This window comes from Budorcas taxicolor, chromosome 8, assembly GCF_023091745.1.
Source record: "Budorcas taxicolor isolate Tak-1 chromosome 8, Takin1.1, whole genome shotgun sequence".
NCBI classification, from domain to species: domain Eukaryota; kingdom Metazoa; phylum Chordata; class Mammalia; order Artiodactyla; family Bovidae; genus Budorcas; species Budorcas taxicolor.
Genome location: NC_068917.1, coordinates 78,540,036 through 78,567,105, shown reverse-complemented (window position 1 = coordinate 78,567,105; position 27,070 = coordinate 78,540,036). Strand labels below are relative to the sequence as shown.

The following is a 27,070-nucleotide window of genomic DNA, read 5'->3' as shown; positions in this document are numbered from 1 at the left end:
GGCATGGCAACCCACTCCAGTATTCTTGCCTGGAGAATCCTATGGACAGAGGAGCATAGGATCACAAAGAATTGCATATGACTGAAGCAAGTTAGCATGCATGCAGACTTGTTTTGATACACGACATACTGCACAGTGTAAGCAATCCAGCTGTCCCTGAATATATTTTAGGGGTAAGTCAGGAGATCAAAACTTCTTAAACTGCTCCCTATTATGAAGATATTATTTTAAAAACAAGCATGTGATCAGATATATCCATGGGGCCCAAATATGGCCTTTGAAGTCAACCATACCTGGTTCGAGTCCCTTCTCTGCCATCTGCTAGGCAAGTTACTTGTCTTCTCAGTATCCTTATCTCTTAAATGGGCATCATACCAATGCCCTCTGAAGGCAACCATAGCCCATAGTTATAAGGATTCAATGAGTCAATGGACATAAAATGCAAATTGCAGTGCCTGGCCAGAGTCTGTGCCCAATAAAGGACTGTTGGTAGTATTATTATTCCCACTTATACATCCTGCTCTGCCTAGCCATGCAGGATCTGTCTGTCCCTTTGCTTACTAGGAAGCACTTGCCCCAGGGATGACTACAAGTCTTCAGCAGCTCACATGCCCACCCAAGAGTTCCTTGGTGAAATGTGTTCTTTTCTGGAAAGAGCAGCTGTTTGAAGCGTGCAAACCCACAGACACTACTGCATCCTCCTTCCTGGGGCCCCAGGAGATTTTGTTCACCATTTCAGTTGTCTTGGTCCTTATTTTAAAACTCCCTAACAGGTTTCCATTAAGCTAAATTGAAACTAAATACCTCACCAGCTTGCAGTTTCCGTTTCTAAAAGGGTAAAAGCTCTTAGTCCCAAAGGAACAGTAATTTACCAACAAATCTTCCTCCAGCTTCACTGACTGCATTTCAAATCCCTGAGCCTAGCGCAGTGTCTAAAGTACCCAGAAGGTGCTCAATAAGTATGGTTGAAGGTGATTTCAAAATTTTGAAACACTAGGTGAGAGTTCCTTGGATAGCAAGGAGATCAAATCAGTCAATCCTAAAAGAAATCAACCCTGAATTATTCATTGGAAATCCTGATGCTGAAGCTCCAATACTTTGACCACCTGATGCAGAAAGCCGACCCACTGGAAAAAGAGCCTGATGCTGGGAAAGATGGAGGGCAGGAGGAGAAGGAGGCAACAGAAGATGAGATGGTTGGATGGCATCACCGACTCAATGGGCAAGTTTGAGCAAACTCCAGGAGATGGTGAAGGACAGGGAAGCCTGGTGTGCTTCCACTGGGGTCACAAAGAATACGACATGACTTAGCGACTAAACAACAACAAAGATAAAGGCTAACAGGTACTATCATACACTGTTGTGGGCATGCCAACTCATGCAGGGTTAATTGGCAATACCTGCCAAAATTTCAAATGCATATACCTCTCAACTCAGCAACTCTGCTTTTTTGAATTTTTCCTATATAAATACGATAGTATTTATATATATACTGTGTATATATGCATACTATATGCATATGTATACTTATGCATAATATAATACATATGCATAAGATGTATGTACAAAATTGCTCACAGCAGCCTTTTGGTAATATTTCAAAAATGGGGGGAAAAAACTAAATATTCATCCATAGGGGCCTAGTGAAATACATTAAGGTATAGCCATTCAATGGGATATTATGTATATTTTTAAAAGAATGAGGTAACTTTTATGTATTGTTATGTAAAGCCTCCAAGCTTTTATTATTGTTAAACAAGCAAGTTACATATACAGATGACCCATCATCTTACTTTAAGAATGTGTGCACACACGAAATTTCTGGAAGAATAATGTAGATTCCATTGAGAGTGGTTTGGTCCAGGGAATGTGACTGGGGAGTAGTAAGGAAGGGAAAAAATGTGGTTTACCTTATACTCATTCTCATGGTTTTAATATTTTAAATGTAAATGTGCATTACTTTTATAATTTAAAATGCTAATTAAGAATTTTTAAAGTTAATACAGTTAAAGACGGTAGCGTTTTTTTTTTTTTTTCCGATTAATGCAGTGTTAGCATAATGCTCAGAATGCAGAAAAAGGAACATGAGACCAAACTCACACTTCCCTGGAAGGCCAAGAGGGAAGAAGCCAAAGCTATGGGCCTCTTCCCAAATTAGGCTAGAGACAGCAAGGCAGGGTAGGGTTTAAAACCTGAAGCTCTAGTATAAGCCTGGCTGGATTCCTGATTCTGTCACCAACTACATGTGCAACCTTGAGCAAGGTATTTATGTCCTAATCCTCATTCTCTCACTTATAAGGCAGAGAAAAACATTAGTACTTTCCTTAGATTTGCTGTGAGGATAAAATACAATACATGATGAGAACCTTACTCAGAGCCCAGCACTCAGTAAGCCCTCGAGTACCAGAGGCAGTGTTATTACTTTATTATTCTACCATGCTCTGCTGTGCATGCCGATTGACTCTCATTCTGAGGGCATTTACTGAATAGTTGAAAAGTGTGTTGTCCAGGTCCCATGAAATCCTTGTCAGAAAGGAAGCTATAAATCTCAGGGTGTACAGCAGAGGGATGAAACTAAAAAAACTGTCCGTTTATACAGCATCTTTCCATTTACTGAACACTTTGGAGTGCATCATCTCATTTGGCCCTTATTCTCATCTTTTGTGGGTGGATGTTGAATCTTGTCAAGAAAATTAGAGATACCAAGGGAACATTTCATGCAAAGATGGGCGCAATTAAGGGCAGAAATGGTATGCACCTAACAGAAGCAGAAGATACTAAGAGGTGGCAAGAATATACCAAAGAACTGTACAGAAAAGGTCCTCATGACCCAGATAATCACGATGGTGTGATCACTCACCTAGAGCCAGACATCCTGGAATGTGAAGTCAAGTGGGCCTTAGAAAGCATCACTACGAACAAAGCTAGTGGAGGTGATGGAATTCCAGCTGAGCTATTTCAAATCCTGAAAGATGATGCTGTGAAAGTACTGCACTCAATATGTCAGCAAATTTGGAAAACTCAGCAGTAGCCACAGGACTGGAAAAGGTCAGTGTTCATTCCAATCCCAAAGAAAGGCAATGCCAAAGAATGCTCAAACTACCGCACAATTGCACTTATCTCACATGCTAGTAAAGTAATGCTCAAAATTCTCCAAGCTGGGCTTCAACAATATGTGAACCGTGAACTTCCAGATGTTCAAACTGGTTTTAGAAAAGGCAGAGGAACCAGAGATTATATTGCCAACATCCGCTGGATCATAGAAAAGCAAGAGAGTTCCAGAAAAACATCTACTTCTGCTTTATTGACTATGTCAAAGCCTTAGACTGTGTGGATCACAATAAACTGTGGAAAATTCTGAAAGAGATGGGAATATCAGACCACCTGACCTGCCTCCTGAGAAACCTGTATGCAGGTCAGGAAGCAACAGTTAGAACTGGACATGGAACAACAGACTGGTTCCAAATAGGAAAAGGAGTACATCAAGGCTATATATTGTCACCCTGCTTATTTAACTTATATGCAGAGTACATCATGAGAAACGCTGGGCTGGAAGAAGCACAAGCTAGAGTCAAGACTGCCAGGAGAAATCTCAATAACCTCAGATATGCAGATGACACCACCCTTAGGGCAGAAAGTGAAGAGGAGCCAAAGAGCCTCTTGATGAAAGTGAAAGAGGAGAGTGAAAAAGTTGGCTTAAAGCTCAACATTGAGAAAGTGAAGATCATGGCATCTGGTCCCATCACTTCATGGCAAATAGATGGGGAAACAGTGAAAACAGTGACAGATTTTATTTTGGGGGGCTCCACAATCACTGCAGATGGTGACTACAGCCATGAAATTAAAAGACACCTACTCCCTAGAAGTAAAGTTATGACCAACCTAGACAGCATATTAAAAAGAAGAGACATTACTTTCCCAGCAAAAGTCCATCTAGTCAAGGCTCTGGTTTTTCGAGTAGTCATGTATGGATGTGAGAGTTGGACTATAAAGAAAGCTGAGCACCAAAGAATTGATGCTTGTGAACTGTGGTGTTGGGGAAGACTCTTGAGAGTCCCTTGGACTGCAAGAAGATCTAACCAGTCCATCCTAAAGGAAATCAGTCCTGAATGTTCATTGGAAGGACTGATGTTGAAGCTGAAACTCCAATACTTTGGCCACCTCATGCGAAGAGTTGACTCATTAGAAAAGACCCTGATGCTGGGAAAGATTGAAGGCAGGAGGAGAAGGGGACAACAGAGGATGAGATGGTTGGATGGCATCACCTACTCAATGGCCATGAGTTTGAGTGAACTCCAGGGCTTGGTGATGGACAGGGAGTCCTCGTGTGCTGCAGTCCATGGGGCCGCAGAGTTGGACATGACTGACCAACAAAGAGAAGAGTTGAATCTTGTCAATTTCTTTTCTGAATCTATTATGATGTTGTCATATGGTTGCCCCCCCCCTTTTTTCTGTTAATGTGAAGAAATATATTGATTGGGTTTTTAATGTTGAGCTAACTTTGTATTATTGAAATAAACCTCATTTGGTCTATTATTTTTTTAACATATTGCTGGAACAGATTTGCTAATATTTTGTCAGATTTTTTTGCATTTATATTCATGAAGGATGTTGGCCTATCCTCTTTTCTTATAATAGTTTTGATTTTGATATCAGAATTATACTCACATCAAATCAGTTGGAACTTATACCCTTCTCTGTTTCCTCTAAGACTTTGTATAAGATTGGTGTTATATTTATTCCTGACATATCTATTCATCAGTGAACCCATTTAGCCTAGAGTTTCTTTGTGGGAACATTTTAAATCATGAATTCAATTTCTTTAAGTAGATATGGTCTTCATATTTTCCATTTTTTTGTGTGTTAAGGCAAACTTTTTTTCAATAAATTTGTCCATTCCATTTACACTGTTGAATTTATTGCCATAAAGTTGTGGATAATATCCATTTATTCCCCTTTTTAATGTCTGTACAATCTGTAGTGATATCACATTTTTCATTCCTGTTATTGGCTATTGTGTTTTCTTTTTTTCTTGATGAGCCAAGCTTGCTAAGTTTTATCAATTTTATCAATCTTTTCAATGAACCAACTTCTGACTTTGTTAATTTTCTCTATTGTTTTTCTCAGTGTTTCTATGAAACAATAAGATAAATGAATAAATTAATAAAAGAAAGGGAATCAATGAAATAGATTTTGCTTCTGTTATTCTGGATTTAATTTGCTCATCTTTTTCTATTTTCTTAAGGTAGAAACTTAGAATATTGATTTTAAATCTGTTTTCTTTTATGAAATAGGTATTTAAAACTACACATTTTTATTAAGTCCAACTTCAGCATGACCCCACAGTGTGTGATGTTTTATTTTCATTGTTGTTATTTAGTCGCTGTGTCGTGTCCAACTCTTTTGCACTAGTGCCACCTGAGAAGCCCCAAGTCTAAGTGCAGATAAATGCCCAGTGTGTGCTAAGTGGCTTCAGTCATGTCTGACTCTTTGCAATACCATGGACTGTAGCCTGCCATGCTCCTCTGTCCATGGGATTTCCCAGGCAAGATGGGAAATGGAGTGGGTTGTCATTTCCTTCTCCAGGGGATCTTCCCAACCCAAGGATCGAACCCACATCTACTGCATTGGCAGGTGGATTCTTTACCAGTGAGCCATCTGGGAAGCCCATCCAATTAAAAGCGTTTTTTAATTTCCTTTTTTTTTTTTTTTTTACATTTAGAAGTGCATTTGTCAATTCCTAAATATTTGGGGATTTGCTACTTATGATTAATTTCATTTTGGTCAAACTATTCCTAGTATCCTGAGATTCTTTCTGTCATGGATTGATGTAGATTTTTAATTGAATGAAAACCTGTAAGGTATTAATATTTTGAAATATACTGAGACTCACTGTACGTCCCAGTGTATGGTCTATTTTTTTTTAACATTCTGCCATTGTTGGGTTCTATAAATGTTAATTAAGTCACGCTGGTTAACAGATCTACACATTTCAACTGAGCGAAAAGTGTTAAAATCTCCAGCTATCATTGTATCCTTTTATATTTCTCTGTTTAGCTCTGGTCAATTTTTGGTTGATGTATTTTGAAGTGCTATTAGTAGGTACATACACATTCGAGATTTCATATCACCTCTCGAATTGATCTTTTATCATTATGAAATGTCCATATTTTTCTTTGGAAATACTCTTTGTCTTGAAGCCTACTTAGCTCTGATAATACTATAGTCATACAGCTTTCTTATGCTTGCTACTTGCATGGTATGTTTCACCACACTTCTATTTTTCAAACTTTCTATGTCTTTACACTTAAACTATACTTCCTACAAGCAGCATAAAGTTGGGTCTTGCTTATTTCCCCCCCTAGCTTGATAATCTCTGCCTTTCAATTGAAAGTATTGGTGTGGTTGTCTTTACCATACTCCCCTTTGTTTTCTATTTTTCATCTACTTTTTCCTCTGTTCATCTTCTCCCTTCTTTTATGTTAGTTGAGGTTTTTAGTATTTCATTTTATTTTCTCTGTTGGATTTTTAGCTGTGCCCTTTTGTATTACTTTCTAGTGGTTGCTCTAAGGTTTATAGTATGTACCTTAAACCAATCATAGTCTATTAAGAATAAATAACACACCACTTCATATTTCACAAACTAATAACCTTCAGTTCAGTTCAGTTCAGTCGCTCAGTCATGTCCGACTCTTTGCGACCTCATGAATCGCAGCATGCCAGGCCTCCCTGTCCATCACCAACTCCCGGAGTTCACTCAGACTCACGTCCATCGAGTCAGTGATGCCATCCAGCCGTCTCATCCTCTGTCGTCCCCTTCTCCTCCTGCCCCCAATCCCTCCCAGCATCAGAGTCTTTTCCAATGAGTCAACTCTTCGCATGAGGTGGCCAAAGCACTGGAGTTTCAGCTTTAGCATTTTTCCTTCCAAAGAAATCCCAGGGTTGATCTTCTTCAGAATGGACTGGTTGGATCTCCTTGCAGTCCAAGGGACTCTCAAGAGTCTTCTCCAACACCACACTTCAAAAGCATCAATTCTTCGGCGCTCAGCTTTCTCCACAGTCCAACTCTCACATCCATACACAACTACTGGAGAAACCATAGCCTTGACTAGACGGACCTTAGTCGGCAAAGTAATATCTCTGCTTTTGAATATGCTATCTAGGTTGGTCATAACTTTTCTTCCAAGGAGGAAGCGTCTTTTAATTTCATGGCTGCAGTCACCATCTGCAGTGATTTTGGAGCCCAAAAAAATAAAGTCTGACACTGTTTCCACTGTTTCCCCATCTATTTGCCATGAAGTGATGGGACCGGATGCCATGATCTTCACTTTCTGAATGTTGAGCTTTAAGCCAACTTTTTCACTCTCCTCTTTCACTTTCAATAAGAGGCTTTTTAGTTTCTCTTCACTTTCTGTCCTAAGGGGGTGTCATCTGCATATCTGAGGTTATTGATATTTCTCCCGGCAATCTTGATTCCAGCTTGTGTTTCTTCCAAGTCCATCACACCTTAATTCTATTTACCACCACAACCTCATCTTTGAGGTTGTTGTCACATATTTTATTTCTATATACATTATAAGCTTTAGCTTACAGTGGTGTTATTTTTGTTTTAAACAGTCATATGCCTCTTAAGAAAATTAATAGAAGCCAAATATCTAGTATTTTATCTTTCGGCCCATTACTATTACTAGGACTTTTGGGGCCTTCCCACAGACAGCGCTTCCATCAGGTGTCATTTTCCCTCTGCTTAAAGAACTTCTTTCCATACTTCTTTTTTTTTTCTTTAAGATTAATTTGGTTGTGTCAGGTCTTAGTTGTTTCCAGGCAGAGGTGGGAGAAGAGGGGATTCTTCCCCAACCAGAGATCAGACCCATGTCCCTTCAAATTCTTAACCTCTGGACCACCAGGGAAGTCCTGCTTTCTGTACTTCTTGTAGTGAAGGTCTGCTGATGGCAAATTTTGTCAGTTATAGTTTATCTGAAAATGTATTTATAGAAAAGTCTTCCTTTGAGGGATATTTTTGTTGGACACAGAATTCTGGCTTGATGGTAATTTTCTTTTAGTACATTAACTATGACATTCCATTGTCTTCTGACTGCTTTTGTTTACAGTGGGAAGTCAGTCATGACCCTATTATTCCATTCTGTGTATTGTGTCATTTTTCTCTGGTTACTTTCAAGATTTTATTTTTATCCTTGGCATTCAGTTTTTTGATTGTGAGCAACCTACCTTTGGTTTTCCTTGATTTATCCTGCTTTGGGCTCATTGAACTTCTGCTGATATGTTTTCCACCAAATTTAAGAGATTTTTGACAATTATTTTTTTTTAACTACTTTCCCTCGCCTCTTCTTCCTTCTGGGATTCCAGCTACTTCCAAGTTACAGATACAAATACGACATATTCCCACAGGTCACTAAGGCTCTTTATTGTTTCTAATCTTGTTTTTCTCTGTTTTTCAGATTGGATAATTTCAGTGGTCCATCTTCACATTTACTATTAGGACTAGCCAATAAATTTTTCATTTCTGATATTTATTTTTCTATTGTTTCCATTTTGGAGGCTTAGATTCCCCATCCTTTAAGTGAATACTTTTTTTAGTCCATAAATGTATTTTAACAACTGCTTTCAAGCCATTGCCTACTAATTCCAACATTGGATATCACTGGTATCACAGTGCTCTCCTTTGGATCTCTCTCCCTGAGCCATGATCAAGAAATTGACCCAAGAACTTCCCTGGTAATCCAGTGGCTAAGGCTCCATGTTCCCAGTGCAGGTGGCCCAGGTTCAGTCCCTGGTCAGGCACAATGCAACTCAGAGTTCATGTGCCACAACTAGAGATCCTGCATGCCACAACTAAAAGAGGGCATATGCCACAACTAAGACCCAGGGCAGCCAAAAAAATGAATAAGTATTAGTTAATTAATTATACATTTGAAAAAAGAGTTTAAAAAGAGAAGAAACTGACCCAATGCAGAAAGCAAAGATAAACATGTAACTCATGTTTGGGTGTTCTCCTTCCCTTAGGATTGGGCGAGTACCGAAACCAGCTGCTTCACATATTGTGTCCAGGATCACGGGCTGTTCATAGTGAGATAGTGAGTCCAGTATGAAATGCTCCATCATGGCCACAATATATTTCCTATGTCAAGGTCTTTAAAAGTTATGCATAGAGTGTGATGCATTTAAAAATTCATTGTAGAAATGCGCTATTAAAAAAAAAAAAACTCTTAAAGTAAAAGGCTTTTGTAAAGGACAGAACCTTTTGTAATGTAAATATCAGCCCTGAATGGAAGCAACGTTGGAAAATATCTGAGGCCCTTTCCGAACAATGTATGAGAAAGACTTATCAGAAGCAATGTAGAAGTTACTCTCAATAAAGCAGGTTATATGCTGCACAGGAGGAGCCAAGGAAAGACCATACCTCCTTCTAAGGGAAATTGCCCTGCTTCACAGCTTTGACTCTTTAGAGAGTCATAGGACCTTATCCCTCCTTGATACAGCCTAGCGTGAACAGGTAAGCTGGAGACAATCAGATTTTTTTCTCCAAGGGTTTGAATTGGGACCACAGAGAGAACTGGTGGAGGGATGTGGATACTGATGGAGACGTTTTATGAGACAGGAGAGGCCAGAATAGCCATGATGAGCTGAAAACACAGTAAGTAATGAGGGAGCTGAAAGCATAGAAAAGTTGACTGCTTGAGAAATGAAAATAGGGAATGAAATATAGTTGCTAAGAAAAGTAGAGGGGGACTTCCCTGGTGGTCCAGTGGTTAAGAACCTGCCTTGCAATGCAGGGGATGTGGGTTCAATCCCTGGGCAGGGAACTAAGATCCCACATGTTACGGAGCAACTAAAGCCCATGTGCCACAACTACTGAGACCTTGAGTGACAACAAAAGATCCTGAATGATACAACGAGGATTCCACGTGCCTCAGCTAAGACCCAGTGCAGGCAAATAAATAAATATTAAGAAGAAGAAGAAAAGTAGAGAAGCTATGAGAGACATGGGGAAAGAAATTAGTACCAACATCTGTTTCAGAACAAAGAGGTTTCTGAGTCTAATTCTAGGCTATTTATGTATTTATAATATCTACCCACAAACCCCTAAAATATACACCTTTCTCTTCACCATCCCACCTTGTATTTGAAGTAACATAAGTGAGCCTCTATTCTTCACCACTTACAGAGCTTAGCTAAAGGCACATATATTGTGCCTTACAGTTTTCCAGGCTCATAAAGGGCAGAAGTTGGATAGGCTCAGGCATTCCAGGCAGAGGGAACAGAATCATTAACAAAGATGCAGGGACCTGGATCCAAGTGTCTGTCCAGGGATTAGCAGATTTGTCTTATCCATTTGTATTCCAATTTGTTCCAAAGCAAGATTTGAGGCTGAATGTATGACACATGGAAAAAATAAGTAACTGAGAAAATGGATGTCTGATAGGAATAGAAATAGGAAAAGAAGGTTAATATCAGGAGTGGGGTCCCTAAAAAAATTAACAGAATTGGGTGCTTTGACTAAAACAAAGGAGGCATGAGTTGCTTCTTCTGCAGGCCTACAAGGAAAAGTTAGCGTTCAGGGTATTGCAGTACATACCTTTCCATCATACTTCCAGGGTGGCGCTAGTGATAAAGAACCTCCCTGCCAATGCAGGAGAGGTAAGAGATGCGGGTTCAATCCCTGGGTTAGGAAGATCCCCTGGAAGAGGGCTTGGCAACCCACTCCAGTATTCTTGCCTGGAGAATCCCACAGAGAAACCTGGCAGGCTACAGTCCATACGGTCACAAAGAGTCGGACATGACTGAAGCAACTTAGCATGTATGCACACACCTTTCCATCAGCCATTATTTACTCACCCAGTAATTCATTCAGTCATTATGGATTCATCCAGTATTTATTAAGCATCTACTATGTACCAGATGCTAGGATGGCAGCTAAAGAAGAATAAAAGTTGAGTTGGTCCCACTCCAAGGGTTCTCAAATCTAGGAAATGAGCTAAACGGAAGACATAAACACACTACCAGAATCCAGAGACTCTTTGAACAGGACAAAGTATTGTGAGACACAAAGCAGGGAAACCAGTTTGGTCAACAGCCGTGTTCTTTGATCACTTCTTCCATACCACTCAGTCTCAGCAATTGGGAAAATTGAACACTCCATACCAGCTTCTAGCTGGCAGAAAACAATTTCATATGGCTTGTTCACAGCTGGAGCCAGAGAACCAAAATTATTCTTCAGCATCTGCTTGCAGGCTGCAAAGCCCAGGGATAAGCACAAGACACCTCTACTATTATTATTCGACTACCTGGCAAGTACTGAATACTAGCAATGTGCGGTAAACGAGGTGAGGGGTAGAGGATGGGGGTGGAGACCAAGCTCTGGCTTCAAATGCTCCCAGCTGTTTTGTAATCTGATAATTGTGCATGAAAAACCTCAGACCATAACTCCGAAAATAGCATGACTTTAATCATAACAAAATGGAACAACCACTGGCAAAATTTATTTTCTAGTTATCACTTCCAGAAGGAATTCTGTAACACTACTAGGGAAAGAGAAGAGAAAATTCTTTCAACTTCCTGTCACTAAGCCTCTGAATTATCCTCATCTACATCCATCCCTTCCTCCTTTCTCCTTTTCTGTTATAAAGTGTTCCACCCCTTGGCCACAACTGACCCACTTCCACATCCTCAGACACTTGGTTCTAGTCTTCATTTTCTCTCTTTCATCTTCAACTTCTCTCTGTTTCTGCCAGGCAAATGCCTCACCTTAGCATTTAACATATTCAAGCCTTAATTTCATCTGAAAAAAAAAAGAAATCCTGTCTACATGGTCTTTATGCCTTCTTAGCTCAATTCAGTCTGCTTTTTATCTCTAAAATTGTTTCCAAGATCTTCAATGACTTCCTAATTATCAAATCCAATGCTGTGTCTAGTTCTTCTCTTCATTAGCAGATGCATCATGACTGACCACATAACCAATAAGCACTCTGCTCCCCAGAAGAACATTATTCTTCCTTAGTCTTCTAATCTCTCTGGTCAGTTCTTATCCTACATGTTGGACTTTTGTCCAAACCTTGAATCATGGTGTTCCTTCTAGAAATCTTCCCTGATTCCCTCAGAATCAGTGTTAGGATCACCAACCACAGGCTTCCACTGTGCCAATGCTACTTCCTCAGCTGCTTCCCATAGTTCTTGTAACAATCATTCATCAAGAGCAATGGCCACTGTGCTAGGAGCTGAGAATACAGGAAAAACATCCACAGGCCCTGCTCTCAAGGCCTCACAGTCTAATGGGAGAGACATACACTAATAAAATAATTACACAAACAAGTGAATAATTACACCCTGCGATGCATGCTTTAGAAGAGAAGATCACGGACAATGAAACTATAAATATAGAAAAAACTTCACTCTCTTCATTAACAAGACACAGGCCATTAAGGTGGTTGTGGGGGCTGCTGTTTGGACCAGAGCCTTGTAAGTGAGTGCAGCGGTGAGGGAGAGAGGGCATGGAGAATGTTCCACAAAGAAGGGACAACAAAGAACCGAAGTATAGCAATGACTGGGGAACAGTGGTACAAGTGAAGGCTTAGACATCCAAGCAGACCTCAGCCCATATGGGCACCTGAGGGTTTTTTTTTGTTTGTTTTACCTGAGGGTTTTTTTTAAAAATTGGTCCCTCTTTGGGACTTCCCTCATGGTCCAGTGGCTAAGACTCCAAGCTCCCAATGCAGGGGGCCAGGGTTCAATCCCTGGTCAAGGAACTAGATCCCACATGCTGCAACTAAGACCCAGGGCAGCCAAATAAATAATAATAATAATAATAAATAAGATAAACAACTGGTTCCTCTCCTAAAAGAAGTAGGAAGTCACTGAAGGGTTTTGAGTGGGGGGTGGCATAATCAGATTGACAGTTGATCCCTTGGTATGGTATAGAGAATAGGAACAAAGTGATCTGATTCAAGAGATTTAGGAAGTAAAGGGGCAAAGTCTCAGATCGAGGGCTTGAAGAAGAGATGAGGATGAGAGTGTGAGGATGTGAGGAAGCAAGGATGACACTGAGAAGGGTCACAAGAGGGAGGATCTAACTTAGGACAAAGAGAAGTGTATCAACTTGTCTTCGATTCTGCTCACCTCCTCCTGTCCTTTCTTCTGTGGGTCCCAGGCCTAGTCATCAGACTCAAAATCTCTGAATCATCTAAGACTGTCTTCTGGCCTTGCAACTCTTGCCCACTTACCCCTACCCTCATTACACCTCATCAAGATCAGTATTTCTAAAAGTATTGTCCCAGAGGGGCTTTTGAAGAGATCACACGAAGTGATGCAAAAAGGCAAGACTTTTCTTTGGTTCCTACAGGCAAATGATGCAAAATTCCAGACTTTTGATTTTTTTTTTTTATGGTAACTGAGTTATAAAAGAGTACTAAAACTTGTTAGTCATAAACTAAAATTAGCCTTTAACTGGAGTTCACAGAAGACTCTAATTCAGTTCTCTGCTGAGGAGTCTGGCTGCCAGGCAATGTTTGGCAACGATGCAAAATTCCTCTTGCATACACACATGCAGCCAGTTGGAATTCTCGAAATTTTCAGGAAGGACACTCTGTTATTGGGGTATTACCAGTGATGTTTTGAGCTGGTCCTGGTTTATGGTGCCTGAGGTTCATGAATTTTAATTACAAATTATGATTCATGGAGCTTCATCATGATCAATTTAATATGCCATGGTTATTTGATTAACCCTCTGGAATAGAGGGGAACATGTCTCTGACCATATTTCCTGCCACTTTCCTCCTCCCTTCCTCGCTGATCCAGAACATGTGTGAGCAAGCTCCATCTCAGGAACTTTACACTTACTATGCCCTCTGTCAGGAATGCCTTCCCCCCAGAATATCACACAGTTAATTCCTTCACTGCCTTCAGGTCTTTCTCAAATGTCACCTCTATGAGCCACTGCTTCCCCCCGCCCCCCACCACCGTCTCCCCTGCCAAACCACTATGTTGAAACCATAATATTCTGGTTCCCTGAACTTCCTATTCCTTTCCCTGCCTTATTTTTCTTTAGGACACCCATCATCATCTGACAAACAATATATTTTACTTATTTGTTTATTGACAATTTATCTCCAACTAAAAGATCAGCTCCCTGAGAGCAGCGTCTTGTGTTTGTTTTATTTGTTGCTATATCACCAATGGGCTTCCCTGGTGGCTCAGTGGTAAAGAACCTGCTTGCCAATGCAGGAGACACAGGTTCAATCCCTGGGTCGTGAAGATCCCCTGAAGAAGGAACCCCCTGAAATGGCAACCCATTCCAGTATTCTTGGCTGGGAAATCCATGCACAGAGAAGCCTGATAGACTATAGTCCATGGGGTTCCAAAATAATCCAACACAATTTAGTGACTAAACAACAACAACAAATATCATCAATACCTAGAGCAATACCTGGCATATAGTAGGTGCTCAATAAATAATTGTTGAATGAGAATATTTATATCATCAGCATTTTTGTCCTCAATTTCCAACGCCCAGCTCTTGAAGCATGGGTACATATATTTCAAATCTGAACCATTCGCAGCCTTACTACCAAAGCAGATATAAATATAAACCCAGAAAAGTGTGCTTCTACAGTTACAATTCCTTGTTATCACTCCCCACCAGTCTCCTCATCCAAGGCTCACCCTTTTCTATCCTTCAAACTCACCCAGATCAAAATTTCCAAACAACAATTGGAAGCATTCAGAATTCATATTCCACCCATTTTCAGGATTTAATATATTCCAGGCATTGTGCTAGGTTCAGGGGAATCAACAATGAATGAGACAGACATGATCCTTTACATCAGAGTCTTGACATTTACAGTCTAGTGGGGATATCACTACATCCTGCCTCCAGAAAGGGACCTTAACCCTTGATAGGAGAATATGCTGGGCAAACTGAGATGTGATGTATGAACAGGAGATTAAGGAGAGATTTGGGGCAGGTTGGGATGGGGCAGGTGGCAGCAGACAAAAAGACTATACCAAGAAGTCAGAGGAAATAGCAGTGTCAAAGGCTCAGAGGAGAACAACAGCATGGATGTCATTTTCCAGGAAGTGAGGGCAGTTCCAGTGTGGTGGAACTGAGGAATCTTCACAGAGCAATGATGAGATCTGAAATCAGGTGGGTAGCAAAGGTTAGACCTGCCAAGGCCTTCTAGGCCATACAAAGACATTGATTGGACTTTTGGGACTTTATTCTGAGAGTAAGAGGGAGCCAATAGAAGACTTGATCACTGATACAAACAATGGAGTTTAAATTCTTTTCCGTCCCCTGACAAATTCAATCCTGACATTCCCTCTCCACTGCAGGCTTCCAAGTCATAGCTGCCTCCTTCTGAAGCTTCTCTGCTGCTCCAACCTACATACCTCTCTCCCTTTTAACCCCAGGGATTGCATCCTCCCTTATCTTTATATGCCCCTGTTCTGTCTCCCCCACAGGCCTGAGTTTCCAGAGGACAGGGACTTCTCAAGGTTCTCTAGGTTGTCCCACACCCAGTTCATAACTGACCCAGGTTATAGGCCTCATGGAGACAAAAGAGTGATGAATATAACCTAGCACAACCCAGCTTCTGCTCACATCCCACACAAGTATATTTACCCTGTTCTAAAACAACCCTTCCTTCCAAAGCAGCAGCATTGGTGTATGCAAGGCCAGTTGACCCACGTTTCTATCTTCTGTTTGCTGTCACCTCTCTCCACTCTCAGTTTACCTAAAACCGCTAATGTCTCCCCTAATGGACTGGAGAAACTGATTCCCAAGCTTGTTCAAACCCCTAGAAAACTCCAATCTGTAGTTGACAGAAGCAGACTAGTAATTACTTGGGGCTAGGAAGTTGGGGAGAATGGACTGGGATGAGGTACAAGGAAACTGGGGAGTAGAGGAAGTGTGTTATATCTTTATTGTGGTAGTGGTTCACAACTGTATAACTTTGTAAAATCTGTCAACATATACAACTAAAATGGTCCATTTTGTTGTATGTGAACCAGTCCTCAGCAATGCCAAATTTAAAATAAACTGCATGTATATTATGAGTCAGCAGCCCCAAGGACAGTACGAGTTTCAAAACACAGTTCAACCCTGACATAAAACTAGGGCAAGGCCATACGGGAAAAGCAGCCTTTCCATGGTTGCAGAGATCTAAGAATGGTGGGCGCACCTGCTATGGAAGGCCAGGTGAAAGAAGCAAAGGAGACCGGGCAAGCAATATGGAGGGGTGCGTGCTTAGCCGCTTAGACGCCACTCCATGGACTGTAGCCTGCCAGGTTCCTCCATCCATGGAATTATCTGGGCAAGAATACTGGAACAGGTTGCCACTTCCTACTCCAGGGGATATTCCCGACCCAGCGATCAAACCTGAGTTTCCTGCATCTCCTGCATTTGCAGGCAGATTCTTTACCACTGTGCCACCTGGGAAACCCAATATAGAGGAAGCCAGACCCAAATATGTAAAGTCATAAACAGCAGGCACACAGATACGGTCTCCAAATCTCAAAATACCTAGGCCTGAGATATTATTTATTTAAGAATAAATAAATAGGAGCCCTGCTTTACAAAGCAAGAAACTGCATATTAATTGTAAGATGATAATTCATAAAGTGAAAGTGAAGTGAAAGTCACTCAGTCCTGTCTGACTCTTTGCAACTCCATGGACTATATATAGAGTCCATAAAATTCTCCAGGCCAGAATACTGGAGTGGGTAGCCTTTCCCTTCTCCAGGGGATCTTCCCAACCTAGGGATCGAACCCAGGTCTCCCACATTGCAGGTGGATTCTTTACTGACTGAGCTATCAGGGAAGCCCAATAATTTGTAAAGAGTTTGGAAAAAGTGATCCTTGAAGAACTGAGTGGCCTTGTCACAGAGAGCTCCTCAAGAAGCTGGGCCTTGCTTCTCCTCCCAGGGTGAGCTGGGTGGGTTAAGAAGGGTGACACTTAGGTTTCCTGTGAGAAGAGATGACATCTGTCCAGGTGGCAACAAGGGCAGTCTGGATGGGCCAGTTTCGAGTGTCCAGTGTGTGAAAGGAGATGGGAAAAGAGCTTCTTTCCTCTTTGTCTGAGTGCTCTCTCCTCACAAGTCTCCCAAAACAGAAGACCTGAAGCATACAACCCCATATAATCTGTGTCTCTGTGCAGTTCTCCTGCACTTCTTCTGTGAGCTCCCAAAGGCCTGTGTCTCCACCTAGCCCAGCACTGGGCACTCAGAAAAAGACGGGAAAAATAAATTCTTTGGGACAAGACTGTGACGGCAATGAGGAACATATTGGTAAGAGAGGGGGTGGGGGCTTAAGGAGGATGGGCTGGTCAGGGTGGGCCATGGAGTGAGGGAATGGAATGGTGAGAGGAGGACAAGTGAAAGAGTGGTAGGAAACAGCAGTTTGGGGCAGTGTGGGAGAGGAGGCTAGGATTAGTGGGAGAGAGCAGGACCCGGTCAGAGGTCACTGGGAACACAGGCCAGGAGTCACAGGGAGAAAGTCAACAGGGAAAGGAAGATGAAGCGTCAGTAGCAGAGGTATGATCGGTGGTCACTGGCAGCGAAGGCCAGAGGTCATCAAGACAGAGCAGGTCGAGGTGTGTTACCTGCTTACGAGGAGGCGGTTGTTTGTGGGGCATCTTTGAAGAGGCAGGAAGCATCTCAACACTTGGAGCGCCTACAAAATGCTCTTCTGCCTGAGGACAAGATGTTTGTCCGTCCCCTCAATAATGCACAGAAAATCCAGATTCTCTTCCACTTCAATTCCCAGTCTCAGAGGTTCTTTGGGGACAGCCGACGTTGTGGGTCCTCCGCGCCCTTGCAGAAGGGAATCGTCTCCTCCCTCGACGCGGTTACCCAGCAACTAACCAGCAGCCAAGGCGCAGGCGCCTCTGATGCCCCTCCCGGCTCGAGGGGAAGGCGGGGCTAGGCGCGCGGGGAACCACCGGCTCCACTAGGCCCCGCCCCCTCAGGCAAGACGACCGGCGGCCGCGCCACTAGAACTCCTGCATGCGGGAGGGACTCGGTCTCCAGACACCGCCTCCTCATGAATAATGCAGGATTCAGGCGGTGTCCCGGACCCGGAAGTGGAGTTGCCGAGTCACCGCAGTGGCTGAGCTGCTGACAGGAGGCGGCGGCGGAGGAGGAGGCGAGGCAAGACCTGCGGCTTTGCCCGGCCACTGACGCTGTAGCGCTAGGCAAGCCGACGGAGCCACGCCGGCCTCAGCCCGCCTGCAGATCTCCTGCCCCGCGCCCAACCCTCCATCTGCCCGACTGGTCCGGGGCGGCCTAGTCTGCACCACCCACCCGGCACCTGGGGCCGCCGCCCGGCGCGGTCCCCGTCGGCGTCCCCGGCCGCGCCCGGCCCCCGGCCCGCTCGCCCGCCGGCACCATGATGGAGGAGATCGACCGGTTCCAGGTGCCCACCGCGCACTCGGAGATGCAGCCGCTGGTGAGGGGGCGGGCGGCGGGCAGGCCAGGGCCGGGAGGGGGCGCTGCCGGAGGGGGAGGGAGGGAGTCAAGCCTTGGGGACTGTGCGGACGCCTCGGATGGGGTAGAGAGCCAAGAAAACGCATCGCCGGGGGAGGGGTACTTGTAGGACGAGAAAACCGTGGGAGAAAATGTGGGATGACAGCAAAGAGGCCTGTAAGGGCGGAGAGCACTGTCAGCGGAGGCAGGCCGAGGGAGCTACGGGGAGCGCCGTCGGATGGAACCGAGCGGGGGCACAGTGGTGCACAACGTTTGTGGAGGCCCATAGCGGGGAAAGGAAGGGAACTGTCATGGGGCACCGCCGGAGGCAGGCCCAGGGGGCGAGGATGGGAGGTAGGGAGGCGTTTAGACCTAGAGGCCTATGATGCTCAGAGCGGGGGAGGGGGCCAGGAGCAGTCAGTCTGACGGACGCAAATAGGTTTGTAGAGGAGGAGGGGCCTGCCCGACAGTTCACTGGCAATAGGTGGGAACGCGGGGCCCGGGCCGAGGACCGGTAGGGGGACGGTGTCCATGCAGGACCCGGGGATTCGGTTCTTCTGCGGAGGAGAGTGCACGCAATCTAGGCTGGGGATGCAGGAGCCGGGAAGAGGAGAGCACGGCGGCGAGATGGAGAATCCAGGGATCAGATGAGAGAGCTCGGAACCGGCTGGAGAGGGGGCGGGGCCGCACAGGAGCCGCCTGTGCCCACCGGTTCGGAAGAGCCCAGAGCATCCTAGGCCTGCGTGCTGGGAGTCCTTGCTGGGCTCCGATCCTGCCCGCGGTCCGGGAGTCAGGGAAGAATGATGTCATCGCTGCCGGCGCGGAGGGGATGGAAGGGGGAGGGCCGTGCACGGAGGCTCGCCTGGGAGAGACCATTCCCACTGGGGTCGGCTCCCCGTGTATACCTGACTGGCTTGTACGTTTGCCCGGGGAGACACGCTGAGGCCTAGCGGCGGCGTCTCTTCCACTGATATAGGGAGAGGGAGAAGGCGGGGAGTGCCTCGGCTCTGTTCGCTTTGCTTTTCCTTCTTTCCCACTTGGAGTCCGGGTGGGAGCTGGAAGGAGGCAAGGCAGCCCGAGAATCTGAAGGTGTGGGTGCGGTATTCTCTGAGCTCAGCTGGAGCTGAACAGAGCTCTCCAAGTCTTGAAGCTCTGGGGTTCCTAACCTTCTCCCCTCTGTGTTAAGTGAACGTGAGGAACAGATTCTACCTTTGCCCCCCAACCCCACCCCGGCTCTGGCTGACAGATGTGCTTTGTGGCATTCTGAGCAAGTAATGTGTCCATTACAGCAGCCAAGACAGACCTTGACAGGGACCCATGACCTACTCTAAGCCACACCTTTTGGAGATGGTAGAGGGAATCATTAGAGGCCACCTGGCAGGAGACGTGTCGTTTTTTCCTCCTTTCCTGATGACTTAGTTCTAGGAGCCCAGAGAAGTTCTACAGAAGTGTACAGTATTAAACAGGAGAAAGAGATGCTGATGGACTTTTTTCCTAGCCTGATGCCATTATTAGATTGTTTGAGGGCCAGAAAATCCTGGTAAGAAGTCTGTCCCATGAACCTGAAGAACTTCAGGCTGGGCTAAGAGAATGTTTCTTTCTGGATTATCCTTCCAGCCAACCTGGCTTATCAAGCTAGACTGCCCTTCCAGTTCTTATCTAAGCAAGAATCAAAAGGAGAGCAGATGAAGGAGCAGAGGAAGAGATCCAAGGCATCAGAAGAGAGCACGAGTTGGTTCTTGCCTCCTATCTGGGGTTACTAAGATGGGAGGCAATAGCTGTTTTCCAGGGAGCGGGGAGAAGGAGAGGGTCACCAGGCTCCCCAGTCATCCCTGATGCCTCTGTTATTGAATGAAGTTATCAACAATGGTTTGTTTGAGTGAGTAGTGTCCTCAAAAGACTTCTGAACTATTTCTGGTCTGTGTGGCTCCAGAGTAGAAGTGCTTCTGGCAAGGAGACAGTTATCAGAAAAGCTCTGACTGACTTTAGACTCTTTTCTTTAAGGCTAAAGGAGCACTTCTCCGCAAGAGGATACTTTGTTGAGGCTGAATCTTACGGAAACAGCAATACAGTCATCCCCCATTCAGGGGTCATAGCCATTGCCCTGCATGTCTCTACCTCCCCATCTCTGTTCCAACGTCAAAGTTGAGGATTTCTAGAACTCCTTGAGCTTCCCAGGTGGCGCTAGGGGTATAGAACCTGCCTGCTAATCCAGAAGACATGAGACGTGGGTTTGATCCCTGGAGAAGGGCATGGCAACCTACTTCAGTGTTCTTGCCTGGAGAACCCCCATGAACAGAGGAACCTGATGGGCTACAGTCCATGGGGTTGCAAAGAGTCGGACACAACTGAAGCAACTTAGCACGCGTGCACACACTCAGAGAACTCCTTAAGTGCTCTTTGTGCTATTGAGACCAATAAAATCTTGTGTGGAGTTTCCCCAAGAGTCTTCATTTTGGGGCATAAGGAATCAAGGTGGCATACTGCAGAAGAGCAGGGCAGAGTAGCTCTTTAGGGGTGTTTGGGTAGACCGTGAAAACCAGGGTCTAAGACTCAGCTGTGACCTAGTTCATATTTTGCCATTATTTATTGAGACCTCTAGGAAATCTCTCTTCTCTGAACTCAGTTTTCCTATTTATGAAGTGAAGACAAACTGTTTCTTTGAATAATACTTCCTTGCTCTTCCAAATATCATAGCATCCTGATGTCATTGTTCCAGCAAATTCGTTCACCAAATACTTGGTGAGCACCAGCTCTATTCCAGGTACTGCGCTAGGTACTAGGGACACAGTGGTTAGCAATACAGATATAGCCCTGACTTCTGGAGTTCACATTTCCACAGAAGTTACTGTTCATGCTCACCCCCCTCAGGATGAGGCCCTCTGAAGGCAGAGTGGGGGCTGTTTCCTTAAATCCTGAGGGAAACAGGGCAATACTGGTGTCAGTATCATTGCCCCTTCAGGACCAAGCTGTACTTACTGACAGTAGCCTGTCACATAGGGTTGATCAGCAAATAACCCTATCCCACCCTGGAGTGGCTGGAAGAATCCAGGGGCTATTCCTTACTTGGAAAGATGAACTCTAGATGGAAAACATCTTTTTTATTTTACTTGAAAGAGAAAATTTCACTTGAATAGGAGGCCTAGGGGAGTGGCAGGAGCTGGGAGAAAAAGCGCAGCCCGCAGATCTGGGTGTTTCCAAGGTGCTAATTTAAGCTTTAGTTCCCTGTGGGAGGAAGAGGAAGAGGTCCCTGTTCTGTTGTTGGTGCTGCTGTTGCCACAGCTGCAGGAGCCTCCTGTCCCGGGTGGGAATTTGCCTGAAGGGAGTCCCCTCCCTCCTTTCCTCATCACACCAAACTGGTATGGCTGCGTCTCTGCAGCTGAACCAGGCCTGGGCCCAGCCCTGAGAGCTCCGCAAGCTCTGTCTCTTTATGAAAGGAATGAGAGCTCCTCTTGGAGACCTAGTCCCTGGGTTCCTCTCCTGCTATGTCTATCTCCTAGACACTCCTGAGTGTTTCTGAGCACAGATTTTCCCCGAGAAACTGCCAGGGACAGGCACACGTTGTATGTCAGTTCTGTGGCCAAGCCACACACTGCAGTGATCTAGAGAGGCTCCCAGCTGTCCATAGTTCACTGTTGAGCAGGTGGGTTGAATTTTGGCTATTGTTTGTATTAGCAGCAGGGATAGGCTCTCCGGCCCTATTGTCTGTCTGCTGGGCTGGTTGGTACAGCCTCACAGTTTATGTCTTCTCTTTGACTGTAATTGGAGAGGAAGAGATTTGGTGCAAAAAAAGTGGGGTGAGGGTGGCATATGGCACCAGATGGGGTCTCTGTGCACTTGAGAGAAATACTAGCCTAGTCTCACTGAAACCCAGGTTATCCATGAACACATTTGTTTAGTTCATGAGCATATGCTCAGTTCCAGGTACTTTACAGATAAAGACAAGTGAGATCTCTCTAGGGGGTGGCCAGGAGAAGGCTGGGCTCAAATGGCTACAGGAAGGTTTTAGATACTTGTTAGGAAAGGGTGGAGATCAATGGAGGGCATTCCTGGTAAAGAGGGATACCTCCCAGGGGGAATGCTGAGGTTCTGACCCTTTGACCACGTGAGATTGGAAAAGAGTTTCAGACTCCTCCTGACTCCTGGCACTCTGGGGTGGGGATGGTCAGGACATTAATTTAATGGGTGGGTCACAGCAGCTCCTGAAAGTGGCAGAGGGAACATTGTAAAGCTAGCAAGAAGCTGCTATGCAAATCGACCTACATATATTCTGTGGTTGGGGCACCTTAGGTCACCTCCTTATATCCATAGGAAGATGACTCTTCAGTTTAAGAGTGGATTCTCCTAGTGGTCCACGTAGTTCATGACCCAGTAGCATTTCTCAGGCTCTGAAAGAGGAACACCCTTCTCTCTCTTCCTATATTGCAAAGTGAGGATCAGGTTTGCTCAGACCTCCAGCTCCTCCCTTATTGCTCATCTCCTCAGTCAACAAACACTGCTGCTGCTGCTGCTGCTGCTGCTAAGTCGCTTCAGTCGTGTCCCACTCTGTGCGACCCCATAGACAGAAGCCTACCAGGCTCCTCCGTCCCTGGGATTCTCCAGGCAAGAGTACTGGAGTGGGTTGCCATTGACTTCTCCGCAACAAACACTAACAACCTGCTTTCTGCTAAATGTTGTGCTGGGCTCAGTAGCACACCCTCTTGCTCCAGAGATGGATATACACAGTCAAGACAGATCGAGGCACTCGGGGTAATGAGCCCTGTAAGAAGTAAGAACCAGGTCCACCAAGGCCTCTCATCTAGTGGTCAAAGAAGGCTTTACAGAGGAGACATTGCCGAATGGGCTCTTAGAAGAGGACCAGAAACTTGGCAATATTGTCAATATTGGCATATTTGTCAATGTGAGGAGATGAGGACAAGACTTCCAGGTAAAGAGCATAAAGGAAGGATCAAAAGGATGCATTAGAATAATTGAAGCCTTATAGTTAAGGAAATAACATGACCAAATTTGAATTTAGGACTGTCACTCCAGCAGTGGTTGAGAGACTGGAAAAGGTGAGATTGGAGGTTGGGAAACTAATATGAAGGTGGGTACAATAATAATCTGGGCTTTCCTGGTGGCTCAGACAGTAAAAAATCTACCTGCAATGCAGGAGATCGAGGTTCAATCCCTGGATTGGGAAGATCCCCTAGAGAAGGGAATGGCTACCCACTCCAGTATTCTTACCTGGATAAGTCCATGGACAGAGGAGCCTGGTGGGCTGCAGTCCATGGGGTTGCAAAGAGTCAGATACAACTGAGTGACTAACACACACAATAATAATCTAGGCAAGAAAAGCAGGAGAAGAAGGAACATATATACAGATACAGTACCTATTTGGAGGTAGAGTGGAGAGGTGGGGAGTCAAGGATGACTCCCAGCTTTCTGGCATGGATATCTGGATGGCAAAGAGGTACCATCACTGCCCAGGGAAATTTGAAGGGTCTGTGTACCTCTTGGCATCAGGAACACTTGTATGGGGGAAGACTGCTTTGTTTTTTCCTCTGCTTTGCTGCTGAAGCTGCAATCTTGGGGTGATGGGGGACCCAGGAGTCCCGAAAACCTGAAGAGCAGAGTGACACTGGCCCCACAGCCTCAAAATGATATGGAGAAATGCACTCACCTGCCAGTGAACGCTCTTCCTCTGTAACCTGCTTTGATGGATGCAAGTGAATTGGTGGCAGTGAGGAGCCATGGTCGATTTTTTTCTTCCCAGCAGCACTTTGATATAGGAAAAATAAAATTCTCTGTTGGTTGTGAGAGTGTTTGATGTTGCAGTTTCTGGCCTGGCCTTGCCTTCTACTATCATTCTGGTCAAACCTCTGGTTTTCTTACTGATTGGTTCACTGATTTCTTCTAGAATAGTTGTATGAGTTATTGCTTCACTTGCAAGAGTCAAAATGGAAAGGAACATATATACAGATGTTCCTTGGCTGTCATAACCTTTCTTCTCTGAGACCAGCCTGGAAAGCTGCGCCTGGTGTAGGAGCAGCACCCAGGCTGCCGTCTTCCAGGCAGGGTAGCAGGCTTCTGGGTTCAGATCGCTCCAGGGTGAGCTGGCTTCTCAAAACACCCTAGTGTAGCCTCTGCAGATGGACATGTGGTACCAGGAGGTTACCTGGCTCCATGGTGGCTGGGAGACAAGCTGAGTCATCTCCAACCCCCAGCTGCCTGCTGCCCTCGACTGACTATGGCTCAGAGTGAGCAGAGCCTCACTTGAACCTGATCAGCTTCAGGGACTCTCCGCCCTCTTTGAGAGGGCAGATGGAGCCCTTTGTCTGGAAAGCGGACATGGGAGATTCAGCTGCTTCTTCTTTTTAAAAATATGCATTTATTTAGGCTGTGCTGGGTCTTAGATGTGGCACATGGGATCTTTAGTTATGGCGTGTGAACTCTTAGTTGTGGTATGTGGGATCTAGATCCCTGACCAAGGGTAGAACCCGGAATCCCTGCATTGGGAGCACAGAGCCTCAGCCACTGGACCACCAGGGAAGTCCTGAGACTCAGCATCTTGGCTTAGCTGCTTCCTGTCTTCAAGCAGAACCCAGAAGAACTGGTGCAGGAAGCCCCAGAGGAGGCAGGAAGCAGAGAATCAGGCTTAGGGCTAATACCCAGAGAGGCTAGTTGAAGGAAGCAAGAGGCGTGGCTCAGCAGACTCTCAAGTCATTGTTTCCTAAGGAAACTCTGGTGGGAATCTGGCTGTCTGGGCGGGAGAAGGGAAGGAAGGAAGGAAGCAGAGCTGGGAGCAGCTCTGGATCTGGCTTGGTTCTGCAGTTCAGAAACTGGCACATGACCCAGAGGCCTCACCCTGGAGCAGCAGAGTGAGCTCCTGCTTTTAGGGAGGGACTCTGGAGTGGGGAAGTTGTCTGGGAAGAAGGCCCAGAAGGTCTGGCCTGAGGAATGGGTAGGTGGGGGCCATAGAAGATCCCTCTACACTTTACATTATTAGGAACCAGTTCAAGCAAATATATACTTGTGTTTGTTGTTGTTATTCAGAGATGTCAAATTAAGGATCAGATGGCTGTGTCTCTTGAGGGTGAATTTTAAGTTTCTATAATGATAATAATGTATGTGAGTGTGTATACAAGTAAGAGGGGACTAATGGCTATAAAGGGGGCTTCCCAGGTGGTTCAGTGTTAAAGAATCCTCTTGCCAATGAAGGAGATATGGGTTCCAGCCCTGGGTCAGGAAGATCCCCTAGAGGAGGAAATGGCAACCCACTCCAGCATTCTTGCCTGGAAAATTCCATGGACAGAGGAGTCTGGTGGGCTACAGTCCCTGGGGTCACAAAGAGTCAGACACGACTGAGTGACTAAGCACACACACATCAGTGGCTATAGTGTTCTCTGAATGACCTTTCTAGCCCTAAGAAGTGTTAAGTATGACAAGAGTCTACACCCAGGCTCAAATGAGCCCAGCTACTGTGGTTCCTGGCCTGGTTTTTCCTGTTTTCATCACCAGACTCTTGGCTGTCATAACCAGAGTCCACCCCATCTATCTATTTGGAGCAGTACCTGAAGGGGTACTTTAACGAGGATTGATTGAATTAATTGCACCAAACTGTGGTGTGAGAACCATATATATTTTACAATGTAGTTAACTTAAACATAATTATGTGTAAACTATAAATGATTTATAGTTCCCATATTAATTTCCAGTTTTATCCTTACAAAGGAATTAATGAAGCTCTCAGGCAAGCCTGGCTCAGATCAGCATTTCCTATAGTACATTCTTAGGAATATTGGTCCTTTGAGATACTTTATGGGGGGATAAAAGAGTCTATAGACAAATTCCTTTGGGAACCTATACACTCTATCCTATCACAATGTTTGCTAGCATTTTAAAGACTCTGCGAAGCCCTGCAATAAAGAAATCTTTCCAGCTTTGTTTAACCCAGTGTTTCTCAAGCTTATGTAACTTTGCAACTTTTTCCTTGTTATATCTATTAACATCTTACAGAACCGTTGTGTTTTGTGGAATACTCTTAGGAAACTCTGACTTAGAAATTAGTCTTGTGACTTCCCTGGCAGTCACTGTGCTAAGTGACTGTGCTAAGACTCTGTGCTCTCAATGCAGGGGACCCAGGTTCAATCCCTGCAGGGAACTAGATCCCACATACCACAGCTAAGACCTGGCATAGAACAAATAAATAATTTTTTTTTTAAAGAAATTAGTTTCTGTTCTGATCGAGTCTAGGTTTCTATTCTTCCAAGCTCTTCTGAGCCTGTTTTATAAGCCATACCATTCTGCCTCCCGCTAGTTTCTAATAGGATGTTGCTGCTTTATGTGAGGATCGGAACTGGTTGCAATCGGTAGGAAGTTCTTAGTGAACTTTGGTCAGGTCTGGAAGCAAATATCAAATGCCTAGTTTTTTCTCTAGCTAATGCTAAGGCGGGGGGTGGGGGTTACTTTCCTTCAAGTCCCTCTACTAAATGCTGCTTTGGTGAAACCAGCAAATTTTCACCATTAACTTTTCTTTTTTTGACAGCTTCACTGAGATATAATTCCTGTACTGTACACTTTACCCATTTAGTATTTTACTTTTAATTGTGGTGTG

The 27,070-nt window shown here is 44.7% G+C and overlaps 2 protein-coding genes across 5 annotated transcripts in view; one reads left to right on the top strand and one right to left on the bottom strand.

The window, feature by feature from the left end:
* The window catches only part of DNAI1 (dynein axonemal intermediate chain 1), a 68,763-nt gene extending 51,097 nt beyond the window's left edge, over positions 1-17,666 (bottom strand). The window contains exon 1 of the mRNA XM_052645228.1: positions 17,613-17,666. Within this exon, the coding sequence (XP_052501188.1) occupies positions 17,613-17,666 (54 nt within the window). The remainder of the gene's footprint in view (positions 1-17,612) is intronic.
* A 458-nt stretch (positions 17,667-18,124) lies between these two features.
* The window catches only part of FAM219A (family with sequence similarity 219 member A), a 60,603-nt gene continuing 51,657 nt past the window's right edge, over positions 18,125-27,070 (top strand). For all 4 annotated transcript variants that reach the window (XM_052644890.1, XM_052644889.1, XM_052644888.1 and 1 more), the window contains exon 1: positions 18,125-18,457. In XM_052644890.1, coding sequence (XP_052500850.1) covers positions 18,398-18,457 — 60 coding nt within the window. In that variant the 5' untranslated portion in view covers positions 18,125-18,397. The remainder of the gene's footprint in view (positions 18,458-27,070) is intronic.